At 43.0% G+C, this 25,421-nt stretch overlaps 1 protein-coding gene across 1 annotated transcript in view; it reads right to left on the reverse strand.

The window, feature by feature from the left end:
- The window catches only part of LOC309563568 (disintegrin and metalloproteinase domain-containing protein 9-like), a 100,748-nt gene that overhangs the window by 19,039 nt on the left and 56,288 nt on the right, over positions 1–25,421 (reverse strand). The window contains exons 10-16 of the mRNA XM_082268032.1: positions 20,448–20,535; positions 18,974–19,092; positions 18,338–18,509; positions 16,047–16,136; positions 13,470–13,665; positions 11,129–11,234; positions 4,526–4,700 (exon numbers count right to left, since the gene is read on the reverse strand). Of these exons, the coding sequence (XP_082124158.1) occupies positions 4,526–4,700; positions 11,129–11,234; positions 13,470–13,665; positions 16,047–16,136; positions 18,338–18,509; positions 18,974–19,092; positions 20,448–20,535 (946 nt within the window). The remainder of the gene's footprint in view (positions 1–4,525; positions 4,701–11,128; positions 11,235–13,469; positions 13,666–16,046; positions 16,137–18,337; positions 18,510–18,973; positions 19,093–20,447; positions 20,536–25,421) is intronic.

A 25,421-nucleotide genomic window follows, 5' to 3' on the forward strand; every position in this document is an offset into this window, starting at 1 on the left:
CTCTATATGTGGGAAAAAAAGGATGTCAATTTCGTTTGGGTACAGCTTCGCACGAATCACAAAAGAGGGCCTGGTCATTGAGCAGGCAAATCCTCCGGTCTGAAAGTGGTTAAAAGTGCAATCCGTGCAATAACACTTAATGACAATGGTGAAGGTGCCATGCTCCCCTTCCTCTTGTGCCCTCACTCACCAACTCCCATAAAGAATATCACTTGTAGTAAGAATCCTAGGGGTTTCTGTTAGAGGGTTTCTCAGCTGTTCCTTGTATCTCCCCAGGTTGTATGTTATCATAGGAGGCAGAATAAAAGATCATGGCCTAATACCATTTTAAATTTAAAAAGCGACACAGTGGTGCGGTGGTTAGCACTTTCACCTACCAGTAAAAGGGTTGCTGGTTCGAATCCCAACCATGACATTATCTGCCTGGAGTTTGCATGTTCTCCCTGTGCCTGTGTGGGTTTACTCCTGTTTCCTCCCACACTCTAAAGACATGCTGGAAGGTTAATTGGCCCTAGTATGTGTATGTATGTATGTGAGCCTTAGATTGTAAGCTCCTTGAGGGTAGGGGCTGATGTGAATGTACAATGCATATTGTAACAGAGTGTCCCAGAGAGAGCCAGGAAAAGTCCTGTTCGGGGTTTATACATCACCCAGGCATCTCTCGTATACCTTTAGGGATCTCTGAGCCATGATCCAGTTTGGATCTTGGCCCTCTTCACCAGGCCAATTTAATCTCACCTGAGACAGACAGCAGTTCTCTCTCAGCCTGGGAACACAGACAACGTTTGTCTAGGAGAGCAGAAGGTTGGTAACACTGTCAGTGTGTGTCTTTGGAAAATGACAAGCTGTAGGCTTGCTCAGTCTGTGTTAGTTAGGGACTGCATTGTGTGTAGTAAGCGCCGGGACACGGCTAGGCTTTTGTTTATTATTATTATTCCTGCTTGTTTTCATGAAAGCACTGTACAGCACCTGTTTATAAACTTGTATATAGCACCAATAAACACCGCACTGTTTGTCACTCCCTCAGTGGACTTGGTATCTGTGCCTAAAAGACTGCTCATCCCAGGGAGCTTTGCACCTGCTACCTGTTCCCCAGCTTACAATATGTAAAGCGCTGTGTAAATTGACAGCGCTATATAAGTACCTGAAAATAAAAATGCGCACTCACAAAATGTATTCTTGTTGAAAGCATGAAAAATATACCGCAATGGCCGTGGTTTGGATTTGCCTTCCAATACCAGGATTTGACGTCACCGGAAGTCCTGTTACCTTAATGCATTTCGCTCCACCCTGAAAGCGTTATCAGTGGTCACCTCTGATGATGCTTTCAGGGTTGAGCAAAATGCATTAGGTGACGGGACTTCCAGTGACGTCAAATCCTGGTATTGGAAGGCAAATCCAAACCACGGCCATTGCGGTATATTTTTCATGCTTTCAACAAGAAAACATTTTGTGAGTGCGTATTTTATATTATTAAAAGCTTATTAAATGTAAAATGGTATTATGCCATGATCTTTTAATCTTCCCCCTATGATAACGTACAACCTGGGGAGATACGAGGAACAGCTGAGAAACCATCTGACAGAAACCACTAGGATTCTTACTACAAGCAATATTTTTTATGGGAGTCGGTGAGTGAGGGCACAAAAGGAAGGGGAGCACAGCACCCTCACCATTGTCATTCAATGTTACTGCACGGATTGCACTTTTAAACATACCTTGGAACAGAAGATATACAGCACTTTATGAACTTCTTTTATATTCATACTATTGTGATTTCTTTGTTTATGGATGTATTATCAGCACTGTTAAACAGTTTTTCATAAATTAAATTGAACCATACCCATAGTAGGTAACGTTGGGGGATATACGCCATCACCCAAAATTTCATAGAATTGGATGTTTACACTTTTATATATATTTTGAGTTTTTCTTGGATTGTTTGGTTATAACACATATTGAGTAGACAAAGAAGAAGGTGCAAACACCTGGTGCATTCCCCGTGATCACCTAAAAATGTTTTATTAAAATGCCAAAAACATACTCACAGACATGAAGAGTAAAATCGCATTACAAGAGTCCACCACATGTGGAATGAAACATGTCCCTGTAGATAGGACTGCTAACACGTTTCGGGAGTCAAGCTCCCTTCTTCAAGCTCCCTTCTTCAGAGCTCTGAAGAAGGGAGCTTGACTTCCGAAACATGTTAGCAGTCCTATCTACAGGGACATGTTCCATTCCACATGTGGTGGACTCTTGTAATGCGATTTTACTCTTCATGTCTGTGAGTATGTTTTTGGCATTTTATTAAAACATTTTTAGGTGATCATGGGTAATGCACTAGGTGTTTGCTCCTCCTTCTTTTCTTTCATGTACATATTGAGTAGAGCACAGACAGCGCTGGGATCTCACACTTCTAATTTTCAGAGGACACCACACCTTTCACCTGGCAGCAGTCTAATTACAAATTTAACCTTTACTTAGCACAGAGCACGGGAACACTCACATTACTAACTAGTTTATTATGCCCATTAGAAAGCATTAGCACACAAGTCCACGAACTAGGGTTGCCACATCATCCCTTTAAACCAGGACACATATTAACTATACAGGTTCTGAGGCTAATAAAATGCACATAAGGCACTAAGTGAGTTTAATTACCACCTTAATCAGCCACAGAACCTGTGTAATTAATGTGTGTCCTGGTTTAATGGGATGAGGTGGCAACCCTAGCACAAACATGCCCAAACACGTGTAGCATTAATGCACATTTGCTTTTTTTTTTTTTTCCCCAAATGCTCCTCTTCTGAATGCGCAAGTGATGAGTTTTTTCTGCCTCCTACCTTGTAATGTCTATAAATGCCTATGTGTGCATGAAAACATAGGCTAATATTAAGGAGAATTTAGGAGCAGAAAATAAAGTAAAATGCCTACGAAAATGGTGGTTTTGATGTCCTGTGTACATGAGGCCAAAACCTTTAAGCTGGCTACACACTATACAACTTTTACACAATTTTCTTGTACAGTTTTCAGCTGGCCAAAACCAGATCAAAATTCACATGGGTCAATAAGGACCAGACGAATTTCAATTTGTCTGTGGCTGTCTCTATTCAACAGAAGTCAATAGTTAGAACAACTTTTGTTGAAGGAACATGCAGGAAAAAGTTTGTTGATTAGCAGCTGCAGCTGCTGATGAGTGTATTATGACAGCGGAGACTGCTGCTGTCAACAAAACAATGTCCCGGCGGGGGGAATTCCTCCATCCACTTTGCTTGTTTGGATGGTGGAATATCATCGATTTTTTTGTTTAGCCTGTAGGCATCTATGGCCAGTTTTATTGTAGATTTCCATTCTTTTTTTTTTTTTTTTTTAATGATAGAAAACTACACATTTTTGAAGCGGTTAAGTCTTTGGAGTTTAGGGTGCAGATAGTGAGGGGTAGAGAAGAAGAGGGATGTAAAGGTGGTGAAGTGACCTGAGAGATGTTCTGTGAAGTAGGAAAGGGTTCAGGTGGTTAAGGAGGGATGCCCTGTGAGTGGAAGGTGAGGTGACACGAGAGGGATGCCCTGTAAATGGAAGGTGAGGTGACATAAGAAGGGATGCCCTGTGAGTGGAAGGTGAGGTGACATGGGAGGAATGCCCTGTGAGTGGAAGATGAGGTGACACGAGAGGGATGCCCTGTGAGTGGAAGATGAGGTGACATAGGAGGGATGCCCTGTGAGTGGAAGGTGAGGTGACATGGGAGGAATGCCCTGTGAGTGGAAGATGAGGTGACACGAGAGGGATGCCCTGTGAGTGGAAGATGAGGTGACACAAGAGGGATGCCCTGTGAGTGGAAAGTGAGGTGACATAGGAGGGATGCCCTGTGAGCGGGAGGTGAGGTGACATAAGAAGGATGCCCCGTGAGCGGGAGGTGAGGTGACATAGGAGGAATGCCCTGTGAGTGGAAGATGAGGTGACACAAGAGGGATGCCCTGTGAGTGGAAGGTGAGGTGACATAGGAGGGATATCTTGTGAGTGGATGGTGAAGAGACATAAGAGAGATGCCCTGAGAGTGGAAGGTGGGGTGATACAAGAGGGATGCTCTGTGAGTGGAAGGTGAGGTGACATAAGAGAGATGCCCTGAGAGTGGAAGGTGAGGTGACATGAGAGGGATGCCCTGTTCGTGGAAGGTGAGCTGACATAGGAGAGAAATCTTGTGAGTGGAAGGTGAGGTGACATAGGAAGGATTCCCTGAGAGTGGAAGGTGGTGACACGAGTGGGGTGCCCTGTGAGATAGCAGGTGAGGTAACATAGGAGGGATATCTTGTGAGTGGAAGGTGAGGTGACATGGGAGGGTTGCCCTATGAGTGGGAGGTGTGGGGACCTGGTACAGGGATAATGCTGTGAGTCAGAAAGGAAGTTATGAGTTGTGAGCAAGCTGGGAGGAGAGGAAAGCTAGCTCCTCTTTACTTCTACAACAACAATGCAAAATTAGAAAAACACAGATAACAGAAAACATAGAAAAATTACAAAGGCCAATTACCATGTCCTTCCCACAGGCCGTCCCCTGATGTACCAGTCCCGGGTCAGGTACATCAGTACCTAGGTTGAAGTCTACCCCAGTACATTGCACATCTCCCACATTGAAAATAATGATGCTGCTAGGCAAGCTTTTATTAAAAGTTCCTGTACACTGCAGTTTTCCACACAGACTGTCCCTGTGGAGAGAACACAGAAGACAACTATTACATGGCTCTTGAAAATCAACCCTTTTGAATATTGCAGTAAAATAATTATTTATTTATTTTAATTTCTTAGATAATGTTAAGGAATAATTCCAGGCACGACTATATTAAACATAGTAACATTGGTCCAGCTTAAACCAATTTACTATGTATTTACCATACCTGGCCAATGCCCCTGGAAGTTGAAAATCACTGAAGAAGACATTGCTACTCCAGTGATCTCCACTTGCTTATAGGTCCCGCACCAAGTGACTGCACTTCTGCTTACTGATACAGAAACCACTGGCACCATTCAGAGAATGGCTTGCATTTACTGAATGAATGGAGGTGGAGAGGTGGGACAGTGACATCATGTTCTCCACTTCATCCAATCAGAAAATGTTTTGCATTCATTCAGAAAATGCAAAGCATTCTCCTAATGGTGCCTGTGCCAAGCAGCCCACCTCCTGTTTTCACTATGCATCAGGCCAGCCATTGCCACTCCACAGCACAGGACCTTGAAGCAAGTAGTGGTATCTACTGTAGTATTTTACAGCTCCCAAGGTCATCAGCCAGGTATGGTAAATATTATCAACACCACAAAGAGAAAGAGAGTGTGCACACTCACAAGATAACAAATGTATTCAGCTCATTACATAGTACACGTCATCCAATCCACACTGCATCATAACGTGGTGGAAGGAGATAAAGATCCAATAGGCTAATGCATTTCAAGGACTAACCTCTTCCTTGTTGCTCTGAAGAAGAAGCTAGTTCTCAAAATGCATTAGCCTATTGCATCTTCATCTCCTCCCACCACATGATATGATGCAGTGTGGATTGGATGACGTTGTACTATGTCTGTGCGCCCTCTCTTTCTCTTTGTGGTTTCAGTTGTGCAGACTCCCCCAGTCTTAAGAGGGCAGCAAGACAAGGTGCATCCATACAAGCCAAGATCGAAGTATAGCCTATTTACATTGTGCGGGCCCCACTTCAAACGCAGAAGGTTTTTTGTGTTTGTGACTATTCGTATGGTAAACAGTATACATAGTGTGAGAGGATTAGCTCGGTGGCGGGTGTGGATGACCCTTTGGGGGGGTTCGTTACACAGGGAGATAGCCGAGAAGTGGTTGAAAACAACAGTTTGGTTTATTCTTGCAATTTTCTTCACACAAGTGCAAGCATCAAAAACATCATCACAACTTCAAAATAAACATAAAATAAAATAAACCCTTGCCACTGTGGGCGGCTACCTTCTCACACACAGGAACCTATCTAAGGAGTCTGTCCCCAACCTACTGTTGGGCAGACTTGGCTGATCCTACAGCAGACCATCAATAGTCCATTTATTTTCTTTTCACACAGAAAATGTTCCTTTTCTCTTCACATAAAAAACATCCATTTGTTTTTCTCTTCACATAGAAATAGTTCATTTATTTTCTCTTCACACAGAAAATGTCCATTGGTTTATCTTCACATAGAAACAATCCATGACCTCCCCTTGAGAAGTCTTCAGTCCCTTTACCCTCCTCAGCGCACATCGCTTCAGGAGGCATTCCTCTCCCATGCTCACACAGCATCAGGAGGCACACATCTGACTGTCCTCCTCTACCCACACAGCGTCAGGAGGCAGCAATCAATAGACTTCCTCTGGACAAATTATAGAGGCCTTAATTTCCTCATTCTGAATAGCTGAAGGGTTTTCAACTTCTTTACACCTTCCTGCTGGCTACCTCTGCAGCCGATACCCTATAGTAATTGGTGAATTGTCTAAACCAAGCAGAAATGTATCTCCTGTCTGTGACAACATCCACAGATTTACCTGACTTCCTGTCACAATAGTTACAGTAGTCAAAGCTGGACCAATGTAATTCTGTATAAAATATCCATACCTGGAATTCCTCTTGATAGTGTTACCTTGCTAATTCAGAGCATAAAGATAGAGTCGTCACAAAGATTACCACCTCACCTTATCAGCTCCCCCATCACTCTTTGCTCTATATTGGTGCTTTTAGGTATAGGGGAGCATGTGACCCCCTTCCATGGATAGTGCTCATGTCTAGCAGTCAATCATAATCAAAAATCAATCAAAAACTCAGGGAGTTGCCCCATGTATTTCCATTTTTCTAGGTGACCGCCGACTCGGCTTCCACAAATTATTTTATAGGCTCTGATCAGTAACCTAATCTAAATTGGCAAGGAACAAAGACTATGCCAAAAACACATTATGCTAGAGGTCAATTTCAGTTTGAAACACCAAAATGATTGATTAAACATACTGTAGTATATATAAAAAAAAAAATACTAATAAAAAAAAAAAATAAACCTGCACCTCCCTACCCCATTTAAAAAATGTTGTTGCCATAAAATATCTTTACTTAAAAGGTCCAGATCTGGATTACACCTCTCTCTTATAGTAGTTGGAATTAATAGCCACAGCTATAGTTGACTTACAGTAAATAACAGAATTGAGATGGGCTGAGCAAAGTTTTTTTTTTTTTTAATACAAGGCCCCTTCTGCTTGGCTGAGGTGGGGATGCGGCTGGATGATGTCACAATTTCCACCTCAGACAATCAGAGGAAGCCTTGTATTGATTCATAAAACACAAAGCTTCCTCTGAATGACTGTGCAGCACTCAGCCCCACTCAGGTTTGTTCCGGGAAGGGAAGTCCCAATACCACTGCCTGAACACAGGATTTTATGTTGGCCTTTCATTGTTACCCTTTCTTAGCGATGCAGTGGGTGGAGTGCCCTTTACCTGCCAGCTGTGGGTGGGGTTTCATCGTTTTGGGGGTAATGGGAGCTGGACAACCCTGATCAGCTAAAATGGTAGTGCTGTGCTGGACTTGAGAAAGCCCCTTTGGCGCGGCCGAGGTGCCAGGGTGGTCAGTGAGGACACATTGGGGACAAAAAAAGAAACATTGCCACCCCTGACCACCCCACTTAGTTTGTCCTGGGGCTTGGTTTAGACTGGTCTTGGGGCCTAAGGAGAAGCACTCCAGACTGTAACATCTAAGGAAGTTGCAATAGTAAAGTATGATAAAGTATTTTAGTGTTCTGCACTTGAGGAACCACTGTATAAGAAGGAAGAAAAGTGTTCTGCACTGTGAACTTCTGTTAGTCAGTTGAGTAATGCTGCTTGTACTGAAACTATAGTAAACTGAAGGTCCTCTTTAAGAGTTGTGATGGAGTGAAGTTGTGCAGTAAAGTGTTTGAAATGCAACTGGACTGGACGCTTCCTTTATTCTGGGTAAAAAGCTTAAGGCCAGGAAATATGGAGGAGGTGGGCTTCAGGCCAGGAAGAGTGGGACACAATATGACAGAGGATCTCCCTAACAGGTAGGTGAAAATTCCATTGAAGAAGAAGCAGAACAGCTGAGTCAGTTTTGTAGGAACTGCCACCCAATGAAAGACCCTTACACATATACTACATGTAGCTGATGCAAATTTCTGTTTATACAGTACTCCCATCTGGCTTGTAAATGGGTAGAAATCCTCCAAATTGTTGCTCCTCCTCCAGGTGGAGTGATTTTTGGGTGTCCCTATATAACAGGGATATGCAAACGGTGGCCCTCCAGCGGTTGCAAAACCACAAATTCCATCATGCCTCTGCCTCTGGGTGTGTCATGCTTGTGGCTGACAGAGTCTTGCAATGCCTCATGGGACTTGTAGTTCTGCAACAGCTGGAGGGCCACAGTTTGCATATCTTTGCTATACAAGGTTGCTGAAGCTTGGGCCCAGGGCTTGTCTAACTGGCAATAAGAGAAAGAAGGACGGTCTGCTGAGGGTGCTCATGCTCTCCCCTTCTGGGCCTGAAAGAGAAGGTGAAAGTAAACACTGAAAGAGAGTAAACTGGCGTTTCCTTTTGTCCTGCCTTTGGGAAAAACTGGGCAGCAATAGGAGCTTGCAGCCAAGGGATAGGAAGCCAAATAAGATCAAATCTTTGAGAAGTCACAAGTGATCCAATGCCTAGACACATTTATTTCAAGCCATTATTTGGGGAGTGTTAATGCCAATATTTTGACTGTTATGCTTTATTTGTTTATTTTTGCCAGTAAAGAACTTTGATTGCAGCAAGAAGCCTTTATGTGATAATTCTATGGCGTAAAGTGTTATACAGCCAATTCCTGGGAAGAGGAGTAAGGTGTGCCTATTGGTGCAATCCTGGTCATTTGGGCACTAGAAGTCATAGTGTGGACCAGGTGCATGAATTCTATGGTGAAGTTTAACTATGTAGGGACCAGGAGGAAGGGAAGACTAGACCTCAGGCCACCATCTGTGCACATGACAGTATTGGTTTGGGCTGAGTAACCTGTATAATATCCTGCAACTTGCATGCAGAGACTGAAACCTGGCTGAATTTGCAGACCACATGCAACTGAGCTGGATGTCTACCCTACACTTGGCGCAGTTGGCAGGATCAAGTGTTGCAACTTCAAAAAGGTGAGCCCCAGGCCAAGGAATCACAAAAAGAAGTGGGCCTCAGGTTAGAGGGAGCTATCTAATTAGCTGCTGTGCAAGAAGAAAGTGCGGGACTGTAGAAGTTGTGAAAAGTGAGAAGCACACCATGTAGAGCAGCCTTTTTGGAGCTCGTGCTTGGTTGTTGCCATGGAGAGGGCTAGTGTTGCATCCACGGAGAAACAATGTAGATAGGAGGAGGAGGGCCGCTCAGGCGAGGAAAGGTGCTCACGTGCAGGTCGGATCCGTCATCCAAAGGTCCAATAATTCAAAGAAAAAATGACCGCACTCAGAGGAATTTGAAGAATGAAGTGTTTAATCCCCCATATGATATAATACAAACAGTGCTTCACATAGACACTGTGTCTATGTGAAGCACTGTTTGTATTATATCCTATGGGGGATTAAACACTTCATTCTTCAAATTCCTCTGAGTGCGGTCACTTTTTCTTTGAATTATTAGTGTTGCATCCCCAGGTAAAACATAGGGGTTCAATTTCAAACAGTAACTGACCTGTGATTGTGCAGGACTGTGGTGAAGCCATTGTGAATGTGCTTGGTCTGTGATATTTTGTTGATCGAACTGTTGCCCACACATGAAACAGCCCAAGGTGCTTCTGACACCTGGTCTGATGTCAGTGTTGTAATTGCATTTCAAGTGTCCAAGATCTTGCTGTCCGCAATTCCAGAGTACCATTCTGGACCCATGTGATCCCCTAAGCCTAAGCATGCTTAAAGTCTATGTCCAGGGGCCAGAAGGATGAGAAGAGTAGGCCTCAGGCCACCATCCGTGCATGTGACAGTATTGATTTGGGCTGAACAAGCTGTGACATCCTGCAACCTGCATGTAGAGGTTGAAACCTGGCTGTATGTGAAGGCCAGGTAAAGCTGAGCTAGGTGCATGCCCTTCAGGAACATCTGTTAGTAAAATAAATTGTTTTGTTTGTACCAGTTTAATTCTAACAAACTATTTAAAATCATCGGAAACCTGGAGGTCAGCTTTAAAGCAAAAAACATCATAAATATCTTTTTTTTCCTTTTTTTTTTTATAAGTTATCGCATATTTTCTACTCTCAGCTGCATAAGGAGCTCAGAAAACTGGGGGAGGAGAAGCAGTAGCACATTGTTCTTCCCAGTGAATGGCTGTGCGGGGGTGGGGGAGGATGTGTGTGTGTGTCAGGATAAGTCTGATCATTGGAGGAAAGCACACCAAGTTCCCAGCATACCTAGAGACCTGACCATGATGTGCTCTCATGCTTCGTGTGGTCAGTTTTTAATTGGAAAGCAGAGAGACTGGCAGGAACGCCAGGGATTTCACACAAAGGAAGCAATACAAAGAGAACAGGATACTTTCCCATACAAGTACATGGTATAGAAGGCACATATCAGGATTCAGGAATATGAATTACATACTCATTAAAGATTAATTTATGATTTCACTTTACAGAGGGGTTGTGGTGAGGCAGTGTGGCTTCCATATATAATTGCAAATGTTGTACAGCTAAAACCTGTTTTTGATTAAAATTGATTGACAATTATTATTATTTTTTTTTTTTTGAAGGCCAGCTGGTCAATGTGCTGGGAAAACTCATGTTTGTTTATGCTTATCTAGCCCCTGTGCCCCCAAACCCAGTTTTTCAATGCACCCAGAAGACACGTGTCCAGTGTCCAGTTCTGCTGCCTGCAGTCTGTAACTGGCTGAAGTACACTGGGGATGGACAGGGCTGAGCACTGTACCAAGTAATACTTTTATTTTGGGCCCTGTGTTTCCAGGGACAAAGGCCCAAAATACAGGTATTCCTTGAACTGAAGAAGTGGCTTGGATAAGCTACAGAACATCTTCAACATTACAGAGGAAGTCCAGCTGAATGTGACTAACTACCGCTAGACATATGCGTTGCTTGTTGTAATTGTTGGCAGGTATAAGATCATGTATGATGTAAGATTTTCTTTTGTTACTTACGCAATCAAACATTTCTTGTAATTTCCATTCACATTGCCACAATTTCCGAACATTGATCCTATTACATTTATATACTGAAAACAGACATCCGGTGCTTTTGTTGTACCTGTACAGAAGGCAATGACATTGATTTACAACAGAAGAAGTGACTTCCAACATGACATTCTCAGAGTCTTGGGAAACATTTTTTCATTCCCATCAAAGGCAATGAATGCTGCTTGTGTTAAAGTGGTTGAAAATCTTTCTATATACCCAAAGAAGTGACTGGCCACAGGCGATACACTACAGTACACTACACTGCATAAGTTGTAATTGTCTATCTGCAGTCTTCTCTTCTCTGCATTCATTCAAAGTCAAGAATTTATAAAGAATGTCTAAGCTGTTCAAAAAAAATGGTGAGAAGCTGAAATTTCACACTGCAGGGCTCAGTGGGGAAAACTTTGAGAGATGATTGGAGGGAAGAGACACACCCCCTTCACACAGCACACAGGAACAGGAACAGAGCTGTCAATCAGTTGGAGACCCCTCCCCTGTCCCCATTTTTCTCTTGGTGTCAAGAAAACTTGTATGAAGTGATTCATGCTGATAGCAGAGGAATGAGGCAACAGACAGAAATTACAATTAGTGCTCCAAATTGAGACAAATACACACTATAGAGGGATATTCTTTGTATAGATTTCACGTCTGAGGTTTAAAACTACTTTTAAAGTACATTTTTGAAAGCAGTGCATGAGCCATAGAGCTCAGATGACAGTCTTTGTTATCAGGTAGACTCGGCGGCAAACTCACATCATTGGGTTCAGTTGATTTCTAGCAGTGGACAGACTACTTTCTGTGGGCATGATGAATAGGATGAATTAAAGCTGAACTCCAGGCAAACAGTTAAATACACAGATAATATACATATACAAGAACTGTATTACCTGTCAGAGGATTTGTATTACTGTCCATCCAATCCTAAGATATACACAGCTCTGCCACACAGCATAGCCCTGTCTGGCAGAGCAGGAGACCTGACAGTTCTCTGCTGCACCTAAGTAACACTTAAAACTGATTTCTAATGGCACTTTTCCACTGCAAGTACCGGCTTGGCTCTACTCGGCCCTGCTTGGCCCGGTTTGCTTTTCCACTGCTGGTACCGCATGGTATAGTGTCGGAACGGTTCGGTACGGTATAGGTTTGCTTTTCCACTAAAGTAGTACTAAGTTAAGTGGGTGGGATAACAACGGGGTGGGTGGGATTCTCTGACCAATCAGTGGCTAGTAGTGACTGCATGCAAAGGATTGTGGGATATGGTACCAGTTTGGTACCTGTTGGAACCACAATCGAGTAGGTACTGTTTTTTCAGAGCCGTACCGTACCGTACCGTTCAGTTCCATGCAGTGGAAAAGCAAACCTATACCGTACCGTACCGAACTGTTCCGACCCTATACCATGCGGTACCTGCAGTGGAAAAAGCACAAAAGCGTGCCGAACCGGTAGGGTTCCATGCAGTGGAAAAGCACCATATGTTTCCTATCACTTTAAGTGGTCCAAATGAACTATTTCCTTCACTAAGTGCTGTCGTGTCTCCAAGCACTGTATAAACTGCATGTAGCTTAAGCTACATACAATACACAGTGTTGGGTTCTAGGTGTGGGAAAGAGACTTCCCACAATGCAAAGTCGATTTGGGGCGGCGAATAGCCATTCACGCTTTTTGACTCAGCTTTCATTTTGTTCAGATGGCATCTGCACCTAAGGCTATTTTTTTACTTTACATGTATTAGCAATTACATTTGACATAATTATTACCATTTTGTATTAAAACAAAGCTTTTTTGTGAGTTTCCTTGTGAATGTAATCAATCAGCATACTATATCCTGCCTCCATAGTGCATCCAGCAATAGGAGGACATGGAAGAGGAGGATAGGAGGGGAGTGTAATTTACCACTGTGTATACACCCACTTGTGTGACTTTATAGTTGTGTGGGCTGCTCAGATGAAAAAAAAAAGGAAATGAAGGGCTTAGAAGGAAACTGATCCATGAGCATGCTCAGTAGAGGACACCAGCTGGTCTACACAATCTCAGGTTGTAGTAGGGACACATAGAAGATGGGAGGGACAGCTGATGACAGGGTAAACTAAGTATATTTCACTCTACACAAAACAAATGCTTTAGTGGTTTTGTGAGTATGAGCACTCTGTTAAATAGCATGTATGCGAGTTTTTCAAAGTCTGGGTTTTATTTCCTGTGTAGGTGATATCACTGGCAGCTTTATAAAAGGTTACAGTTTTTTTTACCTACTATGGAAAGAAAACATCACATAACTTTTTAGCAAAGCAAGGAATAATGGACTTACCTGGTCCAAGCAAAGCCTGGCACTGTGCATTATAGGTCTGGCAAACGCCGCCATAGCAGTAAGACTGGCCACTATTACAGTTGTAGCCATTCATTGCATAAAAATCCATAGGGCACAAGGCATTGGTTCCATTGCAAAACTCCGGTAGGTCACATTCGTTAGCCTTGGAACGGCAAGGTTTGCCAGCCACCATAAACTAAAATTGTAAGTAAAAGAATAAAATGAAACAACAAAGTAGATCATCATCATCATGCACACAAACACACACCACATACAGTATCTCACAAAAGCGAGTACACCCCTCACATTTTTGTAAATATTTTATTCTACCAGTGACAACACTGAAGAAATGACACTTTGCTACAATGTAAAGTAGTGAGTGTACAGCTTGCATAAAGGGGTACATTTGTTGTCCCCTCAAAACAACTCAACACAAGGTCTCAGGTGTGAATGGGGAGCAGGTGTGTTAAATTTGGTGTTATAACTCACACTCTCTCATACTGGTCACTGGAAGTTCAACATGTCATCTCATGGCAAAGAACTCTCTTAGGATCTGAAAAAAGAATTGTTGCTCTACATAAAGATGGTCTAGGCTATAAAAAGATTGCCAAGACCCTGAAACTGAGCTGCAGCACGGTGGCCAAGGCCATACAGCGCTTTAACAGGACAAGTTCCACTCAGAACATGCCTCACCATGGTCGACAAAAGAAGTTGTGTGCACATGCTCAGCGTCATATCCAGAGGTTGTCTTTGGGAAATAACGTAGGAGTGCTGCCAGCATTGCTGCAGAGTTTGAAGGGGTCAGCCTGTCAGTGCACAGACCATACGTGGCACAATGCATCTATTTGGTCTGCATGGCTGTCATCCCAGAAGGAAGCCTCTTCTAAAGATGATGCACAAGAAAGCCCGCAAACAGTTTGCTGAAGACAAGCAGACTAAGGACATGGATCAATGGAACTATGTCCTGTGGTCTGATGAGACCAAGATAAACTTAATTAGTTCAGATGGTGTCAAGCGTGTGTGGCAGCAACCAGGTGAGGAGTACAAAGACAAGTGTGTCTTGCCTACAGTCAAGCATGGTGGTGGGAGTGTCATGGTCTGGGGCTGCATGAGTGCTGCCGGCACTGGGGAGCTACAGTTCATTGTGGGAACCATGAATGCAATCATGTACATAATGAAGCAGAGCATGATCCCCTCCCTTCGGAGACTGGGCTGTAGGGTAGTATTCCAACATGATAACGACCCCAAACACACCTCCAAGACGACCGCTGCCTTGCTAAAGAAGTTGAGGGTAAAGGTGATGGACTGGTCAAGCATGTCTCCAGACCTAAACCCTATTGAGCATCTGTGGGGCATCCTCAAATGGAAGGTGGAGGAGCGAAAAATCTCTAACATCCACCAGCTCCATGATGTCATCATGGAGAAGTGGAAGAGGACTTCAGTGGCAACCTATGAAGCTCTAGTGAACTCCATACCCAAGAGGGTTAAGGCAGTGTTAGAAAATAATGGTGGCCACAGAAAATATTGACACTTTGGGCCCAATTTGGACATTTTCACTTAGGGGTGTACTCACTTTTGTTGCCAGCAGTTTAGACATTAATGGCCGAGTGTTTTTGAGGGAACACCAAATTTACACTGTTATACAAGCTGTACACTCACTACTTTACATTGTACTAAAGTTTAATTTCTTCAGTGTTATCACATGAAAAGGTAATAAAATATTTACAAAAATGTGAGGGGTGTACTCACTTTTGTGAGATACTGTAAGTGTTACAACTCTAACCAAGATAATTTTTCAGTCTAGAATTAAAGTGATAAAGGTTATGCAATAGTTTTTTCAAAGGAATGTATTAATCAAACAGCAAATTACCAATCATTTGTGGCTTAAATACTATTATGGCCCTATCTAATGTTCTGCTAAAAATCTATGCTGACCCACAGTGGTCAGATTGAGCTGCATCTATACGTGTCTGGATTTTCAAATCTTTAGAGGTAAAATTCAAATACTGTATATTATTAATTCAGTACATTTAACAGTCTTTGGTCCTTCACCATTTACAAATGACAAATTGTTGCCTCCAGTGAAGGACTCGCTGTTCCACACGACATGCATTTCCCACAAAATAGGGCTTTTAGCCTGGAGTCCTTTTTTGCATTTACCCTCTGCACCCACCAAATATTTACAGTATGGGTAACAATACAGCAAATGGAAGCAAGCCAATGTGCCAAAATGCTCCAGGTTCTCCAATTTTGCCTCTTAGGGCATGTTTACATCCGGTGCGTTGATCTGCATTGAGCAGAATTGATCAATGCAGGCACTATTCTTCCCTCTGATACCACCAATGGGGCACTATTCCTTACACTAATACCAGTGATGGGGCTCCATTCCCTTCTGATGATACCACCCATGGGGTACTATTCTTTCCACTAATACCAATCATGGTGCACTATTCCTTTTTCTGCTGACCACTCTCTCTCTCTCTCATATATATATATATATATATATATATATATATATATATATATATACAGTATATATATATATATATGCAGTACAGGAATAAACTTTGGTTTTACCTTGCAGTTTTCACAGCACAATCCTTGGGCACACTGTGACCCACTAGTTAGCGTGCAGGTAGCAGCATTGCAGCATGGGTTCTTGCACTCCTACAGAAAAAAGATGTAAAAATTATTCTAATTGTTACAATTTTTCCTACAAAGCAGAAAGCCCAACTCCAAACATTTTTTTGGAGGAAAGGGTTAGCCTCGGTTCACACTAGGGCGACCTGTGAGGCGACCTGGTCGCCTCACAGGTCGCCGCAGGTCGCCTCCCATAGGGAAGCTGTGGACCCGTTCTAATAGGAGCGACACAAGTCGCTCCGACCTAGAAAAAGGGTCCGGAGCTTCTTTGGGGCGACCAGGAGGCGACCGCCATAGACTTCAATGTTATGAAGTCCGTGGCGGCCGCTCCGAGGTCGCAGGGCGCGCTGCTCGCACCGCGATCTCGGAGGTCGCCCCGGGAAGTAGCGTCGCGGTAGTGTGAACCGGCGCTTAGAATGTCTCTCCTTTGGTCACGTTTTGTAGAAAATGGAGTGGAGGCACTGGGGCCTTAGAACTGACCATTTTATTATTATATTAGTATTAGAATGCAGTTGACAGTGGCCAGAAAATTTGGGCAACAAGACAATACAAAGAGAACATTGATTTGATACCATAAAGTTAAATTATTGATATCGAGTCTTGTAGTACCCAATAAACAACATGCTTTAAGTAGACAGCGGTCGGTCTCACAGCTGTAAAAGTGGAAAAGGACATTTCAGTATAATATTTTGTTTAGGCAGGGGGTAACATATCAATCAGGGAATCATTACTAACTAGTCTGCATTGATAACATTGAGTATATTGATAAGATTGTACTATGGATTATCAGTAGGCAGGGTTTGTATGAAAGACTCCCAAACATGAAAGAATTTTGGGACCTGTGCTTAGGATTTACCATTTGTTATACAAATGAAAATGGTAATTGGTAAAGGTATCTAGATTAAGGGCAGGCTGTTTCGCCATGCCAAGGATCTCCATTACCCTCCTGGCTGTAACTGAATAAAATCAAGCCTGATGTGCCATGCTGGATTAATTCAACATCCAGATGAAGCTTTATTCCAAAATCGAATTAAACAAATGCTGATCGAGCCAACATATTTAGGGACCAAACAATACCCCTTCATTGGGACTACAAAAATAAGAGTATAAAAACAATATAAATAAAATTACAATCTGGCATTAATATCATCCACATCATATGTATCATATGTAACTTAGAAAAAAAAAAAACACTCTAACTCACAGTCAATATAGTCACAACTGCAAATCCAGGTAATGAATAAGTACACAATGAAAAAAAAACAAAAACATATGACTTGATCCTACTGAAAAAAACTTTAAATTAGAACGTATATATTGAAAAATATAATTACTGTTAATAAAATTAGATTTTATTATGTAACATAATTTCCTAACGCAACATAAAAAAATTATAAATGAGACAGATCAAATTTATTTATTACCATTTCTCTTTCATTGACTATGAGTTATAAAGCTTCATGTTCATGTACAACCTAAAGATATTCATTAACTAACATGGAACACAACTAATGGGTAATTTGAAAGAAAAGCTGACTGCATGAGCCTTGCCCTGCAACACCTAGACCAGCGGTCTCCATTCCGCAGCCCACGGGCCCAATGTGACCCTTTGCTTGCTCTCATCTGGCCTTTGGAGCACAGATCCTCTCACTGATATGAGGCATTATTTCTCCCACTGATACCAATGATGGGACACTATTTCTCCCACTGATACCACCAATGGGGCATTATTCCTTCCAGTAATACCAATGATGGGACACTATTTCTCCCACTGATACCACCAATGGGGCATTATTCCTTCCAGTAATACCAATGATGGGACACTATTCCTCCTCCTGCTGATCACAGGCGCTATATAGTTTTTTTATACTCGCACTAATCACTAAACCTGAGACATTTTCTACTACCAATTGTCATAGTTCGGCCCCCTGTAGTATGAAGGACAGTAAACTGGCCCTTTGTTTAGAAAGTTTGGAGCCCCATGGTCTAGACAACAGGACTGTGTATTCATGTTTTCAGTCTGCAGGGACAGAGAAAAGTTATTTTATTGAAGGAACATCAATTCTTTACATTGTCCCGCTATTTGTTTTATCTATCCCCCATGTAACCCCTACTTCTATGTATTTTAACAAAAGTGTTTTAAGGGAGAGGTGGGGCTGCAAGCAACCATGTACACTTAGCCTCACCAGAAATGTGGTTCAGTATGAAATGCAGACATTGCACTTTACCTGCGGTGATCCACAGTCGCATTCTTCTCCTTTTTCCACTAGGTTGTTCCCACAGACTGGGATGCTGAAAACTTGGCTGGGGTTTGGAGGATTAAGAAGGCATTTTCCCCCACCTCTCTGGATTAATGCCTCAAAGTCATTTGCACTGCAGGTACTGAATGTTTTGGCACCTCTGAAAAAGAAAAGTTCATGCCATAGCAGAGTGTGATGGACAATGGAAACAGTGTATACTGCCTCTTATATACCAAGTTTGTTCATTATTTCTTTAAAAAAAAAAAAAAAAATGGGCTTAAAACATTGCGCTTAAAAGCTGACTGGTTTCTAAGGCAGTAAGAAACTCTGGCTGATAGGAGAACATCAGACAATTTTTCTTTTATATTCCTATTTATTTTGTATTAAATATGACACAAATTGATTTATCCATGATAATTTACAAGTTCAACTTTAAAATTTGATATTTCGCTCCTCAACTTTTTTTTTTTTATTATAGGGAAATACTAACTTATGCTACCCAAACACTGCTCAATTGCCTGTAATTCAAGCCATGGGTGGCTCTAGTAGCACCACCCAGCTCAACCAACTTTGAATGAAAAGTTAAAGTGTCATGGCTTCTCATACATTACCATAAATACTTACATGTCTGAACTGTGCATGATGTAGGCCCCTGGACACGTGGAATCATCATGACCCATTCCAAGGATGTGGCCAAGTTCATGAGCCACCACCGCTGCGTGTGACTGAGGAGTGCTGGAGAACTGCACACAAAAAGTCTAGTTGAGTGACTCATAAAATACACCAGGGGTTAGCAAACAGAAAACAAAATTAACCCAAAGTGGGTTTGCCCTTATATAGCAGGGGTGAGCAATTATTTTACCAAGGGGCCACATGAAAAACTGGGATTGTTGTGGTGTGCTGAACCTAATTCTGCTCAATATTAATTTTGGACCTAGGAAAGTCTGTAAGTACATAAACATATAGAAAACAAACACCTGGCACAAGGAATAATAGGTACAGCTGGCCATTAAATAGGTCTCTTTCAGATGGGCAGTCAGAGGGTAATAACAATGGGCAACCAAGCCTTCTGGTCACCCACCCAAACTGTGAAAATAACAACTGGCCAGCGCTGTTCACATGCTGTGGCCTTTGATATTTCTAATTTGAGCTACAAAAGTTTGACAAGCAGCACCATTAAGTTCCATAGGGCCGCGTTGCAAAGGTGTTCAATGCACACAACTGCAGTGTTGTAGTGCGGCATTATAGGGTTAAATCAGGCAGTGAGGAAGTGATATAACACGGCATCCCTATCTGTCAAATGTCCTCTGAAAAGCATTGTGACTGAAAGGAGAGCCTGAGATAGGTTCAGCGGGCAATCTCTAAAGATCCTGACCTGGAGTAAAGTACAGGTGCATGGCTCCTGGCATTTTCAGCGCGCAGGCGCTAACACAGAAAGAACTTGGCGGGGAGTGTTGGTACAGCGCCAAAACATCTTATAGGCAACCCACCAGACCTGAGCCTCCTAGCTGTACTGATCAGCTCCTCAGGCTCTCTCCTTCCAGTCCTTTCAGCTCTCCACATGGTCATCTGTCATTGTGCCTCTCTGAGTCTCAGAGAAGGAAGCTAACAGGAGGCATCAAGGACCAAAAGGCCAGATGTGGATCTGGGGCCAGAATTTGCATAGGTCTGCTTTATAGCAACCATTCACATTTTGAAGAAGAAACATTGTTGACTGCTATGGGGATGAAGGATTGGGGGAGAGCATGCATTCATATAAGGATATAGATGAAGGAGGAAGATAAGAAAAGATCATTAAAGTGATGCATAAAGTATGGACATGATAGTGAAAGGAGGTATTTGGGGGTGTGGGGAGAGAGGGGAGGAAAAGGGAAAATAAAAAAGGGAAGGGAGGGGTAGGGAGTGTAGGACAAGTGTTGTCAGAATAAATCACAGGTCAGGCTTTTCAGTATTTATAAGCTCAATAGGGAGCAATCAAAATTTGTAAACAGTAGGTGGATGATCCATGGACCCCTCATTTTAGGAAATTAAGGAGTCTTGTCTCTTATTGCCCGAGTTTCCATGAAACTCTCATGATGGTTAATTAAAATGTACTTACTGTACTGATTGAGCTGCCAAGACTAGGTGAGCAAACCGTGCCAACAAATGCCATGCCGATCACGCCTCCTGGGAAAGCACCATGCCCTCTGGAACAATTAAGCAATAATTTCACGTTTTATTATAGGTCATTTTTTTTCAAACAAGCCCAATTCAAACAAGATTGTTTATACCATGACAATTTGACTTCGGGTCATTTTTAGAAAGCCTAACCTCAGACATTTTTTTAGTTTTGGATGTTACATTCCTTTTGTCAAGCCACTCCTGAACCAGAGACAATGCCAGAAGCATCTTACCTGGGCTAAGGAGAAAAAAGACCGAACTGTTGCTCAAGGGCCCAAATTCCTCTTTTTGGATGAAAGTAAATGTTGCATTTTGTTTGGAAATCAAGGTTCCAGAGTCTGGAGGAAGAATGGAGAGGCACAGAATCCAAGTTGCATGAGGTCCAGTGTGACGTTTCCACAGTTAGTGATGATTTGGGGATCCATATCATCTGGTGGTGTTGGTCCACTGTCTTTTATCAAGTCCAAAGTCAGCGCAGACCTCTACCAGGAAATTCTAGAGCACTTCACGCTTCCTTCTGCTGACCAGCTTTATGGAGATGCTGGTTTCATTTCACAGCAGGACTTGGCACCGCCCACACTGCAAAAAGTACCAATACCTGGTATAATGATCATGGAATCACTGAGTTTGCTTGATCGGCCAGCAAACTCGCCTGACTGAAACCCCATAGAGAATCTGTGGGGTATTGTCAAGAGGAAGATGAGACACAGCAGACCAAACAATGCAGACGAACAGAAGGCCGCTATCAAAGCAACCTGGGCATCCATAACACCTCAGCAGTTCCACAGGCTGATCGCCTCCATGCCACATTGATGCAGTAACTTATGCAAAAGGAGCCCTAACCAAGTATTGAGCGCATACTAAACTCTACATGGACATACTTTTCAGTGAGTCAACATTTCTGTATTAAAATCCTTTTTTTTTTTTTATAGGTCTAATGTAATATTCAAATTTTTTGAGATACAGAATTTTGGGTTTTCCCTAGCTGTAAGCCATGAACATTAAAATTAAAAGAAAGAAATGCTTAAAACATATTACTCTGTGTGTAAGGAATCTATATAATATATGAGTTTCACTATTTGAATTAAATTAATTAAATACATTATTTATTTAAATAAATATATATATATATATATATATATATATATATATATATATATATATATACATATATAAGTGTATGTGTATATGTATATGTATATATATATATATATATATGTATATTTTTTTTTTATAGATGCACCTGTATAACCAATAAAACATTTTTTGAATGAAAACCTTTCTGTCAGGTTTGTTTTTCAGTCTATTAGCCCTGTTAGGGAGAATTTTCATCACTTCCTCTCCCAGTGACACAGGACAAGGAATTCATTTTTGGTTCTGTCTGTGTTTATTTTGCAGACATTTCCCACCACTTTCTGACCTGACCTGACCTGACCTGACTAAATTATTATAACACTGGAAATAACAGATAACCTGGCGTTATAATTGTTATGGAAAATGGATAACTATGCTCCAAATCCAATCACCTCTTTGTTCAGAGTTATGCCCCGTACACACGTGCAGATTATCTGCAGACTTTAGGGGCATAAAGGGTGAAAAAATGAAGAAGGACATACAGTATATCACGCAGTCTGTCAAAGCAATACCACAGCAGTTTTTTGTTTTTCGGAGTCCCTCCGATAATATAGTTTCATTTTGTGTTGCTCCTGCCTGCTAGATAGAGCCTGTTCACATCAGTGCGCGGCTGCATATTACTGAAAATAGCTCAGGTTCGTTCTTTTGTCTGCTTTCATGCATTTTGAGGCCTATAGAAGTTCGTGGTAATTTAGCACTCTGGTATCAAGCCTGCAATAAGTTTTCCTTGGAAATTTTGAAAAATGCATAAAGTATGAAAACACATTAAAACACGCACTTCAAGGCATATGGAAACAATGCATGAAAACTGAGACGGATAAGTGTGAATCTAGCATTATACAGACATGATTGTTAGGCTGGCTATACATTATACAATTTTCTTACAATTTTCTGTACAATTTTCTTTAAATTTACCTTAACTATGAAGTACAAAGGCCTGCCTTATTGAATACAATTGAAAGTATTGTTTAGTTTTGACCTCATATTATTTGGTTTTTGGTAAATCTAACAGAAAATTCTACTCCTGTGTCTGCCGCGCCCACCGCCCACCGCCCACCGCCCACCGCCCTAGAAAATCCAGCCTGCCCTGCGTGAGATTTAGTGCACTGATGTCTGACTTCATTGCACACACCACGATCACATGACGGACTTTCCCTGGAGGAGACACTCCATCTCCTAATACTCATCAGTTTGCACTATAGGTGGCAGTATGAGATGGGGAAATGCCACCTGTAACGCGCCGCAAACTGATGACACACAAAACTGCTGGAAAAAAATCTAGGGAGTCAATTTGCTGCCCCTCTCCAAGTGCTGCCTGGGTCCAATGGACCCAGCAGGACCCATGGTAGGGTCGGTGTTCCGTGAAAAAACCATACCCGTGAGAACACCATACCCTCGTCACTTCCGGTGCACCTACGTCTCCACTGTAACGTTACACTTGCCGCGGTTACATTAAAACAGCTCCTCTGCAACATGAGTCATCTCCGCTCCTATCCCTGTCACTTCCCTGATCTCGGCTAATAAATATAAAAGCGGATCACGGAGCCGACATCTCCGTCATTTACATTTCATACACCCGCCGCCGCTTTTATATTTATTAGCCGACATCAGGGAAGTGACAGGGATAGGAGCGGAGATGATTCATGTTGCAGCCGAGCTCTTTTAATGCAACCGCCGCAAGTGTAACATTACACACACTACCGTGATTATTTCATTCCCTCCGAGCATGCGCACTTGTCAGCTTCTCAGCTGTTCCATGACGTATCCGGAGCTGTGAGCATGCACACTGCTACGCTGCTCAGCTGTTTCTGACAGGAAGTGATGTGGGTACGTTACACCGGCCCTGCATATGCTTAGCTCAGTTGTAGCTCTTCTCTCCTCCCATCCCTGCAGGGAGCTCCATTGTATAGGTGGAAGGTGGGTACAATTGCAACAGCCTGGCTCCTACCCTCTCTCTTTTTTCCCCCATCAGCTGCTACAGTCATCAGTGAGAGGATGGGGAGGGCTGACTATCCAAACACAGCAAGTGTTTACATGTGTGAGTGCTCTGATTGGTTCACTATGACTGGCTCTTTGGATTTTGCTTGTGATCTGTGCTGTCCCATGACAGTGCAATCACCGGCATTGGGTGCGCACCTGGTGCACACACATGCCTGCCAAAAAGGACATTTATAAGCATCCTTTTACACTAACAGGTCCCCTGACCATCCTGTTAACTACAATGACGGGTCTGGCAGGGGTTAGACAGTTACAGAGGTTTAAACTATTTGAAAAAAGATGACAGTTGTAAGCACCCTCATGTGTGTAATATGGTTTGTTCCAATGGTCTGGACAATTATGCTGGACAGCTTGGCCTGTTACAGGAAGAAAAAAAAAAAAAATAGATCTACTGGTAGGTTAAAGAAGTAATAACATTGTTGCAGAGGGCACTCAAGGTGGCTGTGTTAATACTATTGACACACTGCATCATATATGTATTTTTTTATTTTGCCAACTATTCCACTTTAAGGTGTGGTGGAGGGAAAATCACATCCTCCAAATGGTGATCATTTACCTACTTACTGCTCTGTATTACTCTACAGACAATCAAATAAGTTTAGTGCCGGGTCACACTTGTGTAATGCGGGAAGGCTGCGAATTTGCAGCCTGTTCCCGCATCGCAAACGCACATCTGGCAGTTCACACTGCCATATGCGATACGCTGGGGGTGTCAATGAAATGTTAACGACACCCCCAGTTTGATCTCATATCGCAGTGCGATCTGAGCCCCGGTTCACACTACTGCGTGTGCGGGGTTCGCATGTCATGTCGGAGCGCACTGCTCCGACATGACATGCGATCAGCTGTGCAGTGCGAGTTTAGCCATACAGTTTGTATGGCTAAATTCGCATCGCACCCGCAGCAAACACGCACAGGAGGCATTTTTGCTGCCGCATCAGGATCGGATCGCACAGCGGTTCACACTTGTGCGATCCGATCCTGTGCGAACTGCACGATCGCACTGCGATATGCGATCAAACTGGGGGTGTCGTTAAGATTACATTGACACCCCCAGCGGATCGCATATGGCAGTGTGAACTGCCGGGGGTGCGTGTGCGATGCGGGAACAGGCTGCGAATTCGCAGCCTTTCCGCATCGCATCAGTGTGAACCGAGCCTGAAAGTTCGCACAGGATCGGATCGCACAAGTGTGAACCACTGTGCGATCCGATCCTGATGCGGCTGAAAAAATGCCTGAGGCTCGGTTCACACTGATGCGATGCGGGAAGGCTGCGAATTCGCAGCCTGTTCCCGCATCGCACACGCACCCCCGGCAGTTCACACTGCCATATGCGATCCGATGGGGGTGTCAATGTAATCTTAACGACACCCCCAGTTTGATCGCATATCGCAGTGCGATCGTGCAGTTCGCACAGGATCGGATCGCACAAGTGTGAACCGCTGTGCGATCCGATCCTGATGCGGCAGCAAAAATGCCTCCTGTGCGTGTTTGCTGCGGGTGCGATGCGAATTTAGCCATACAAACTGTATGGCTAAACTCGCACCGCACAGCTGATCGCATGTCATGTCGGAGCAGTGCGCTCCGACATGACATGCGAACCCCGCACACGCAGTAGTGTGAACCGGGGCTCATGTGCGACTTTTGTGCGGGTGCACTGCGAATTTAGCCATACAAAGTGTATGGCTGAATTCGCACTGCACATCCGATCGCATGTAATAAAGGAGCAGTGCGCTCCGATATTACATGCGATCGCCGCACACGCGGAAGTGTGAACCGG

The sequence above is a fragment of the Pelophylax lessonae genome, assembly GCF_965119305.1.
Source record: "Pelophylax lessonae genome assembly, chromosome: 9".
In the NCBI taxonomy this organism is placed as follows: Eukaryota; Metazoa; Chordata; class Amphibia; order Anura; family Ranidae; genus Pelophylax; species Pelophylax lessonae.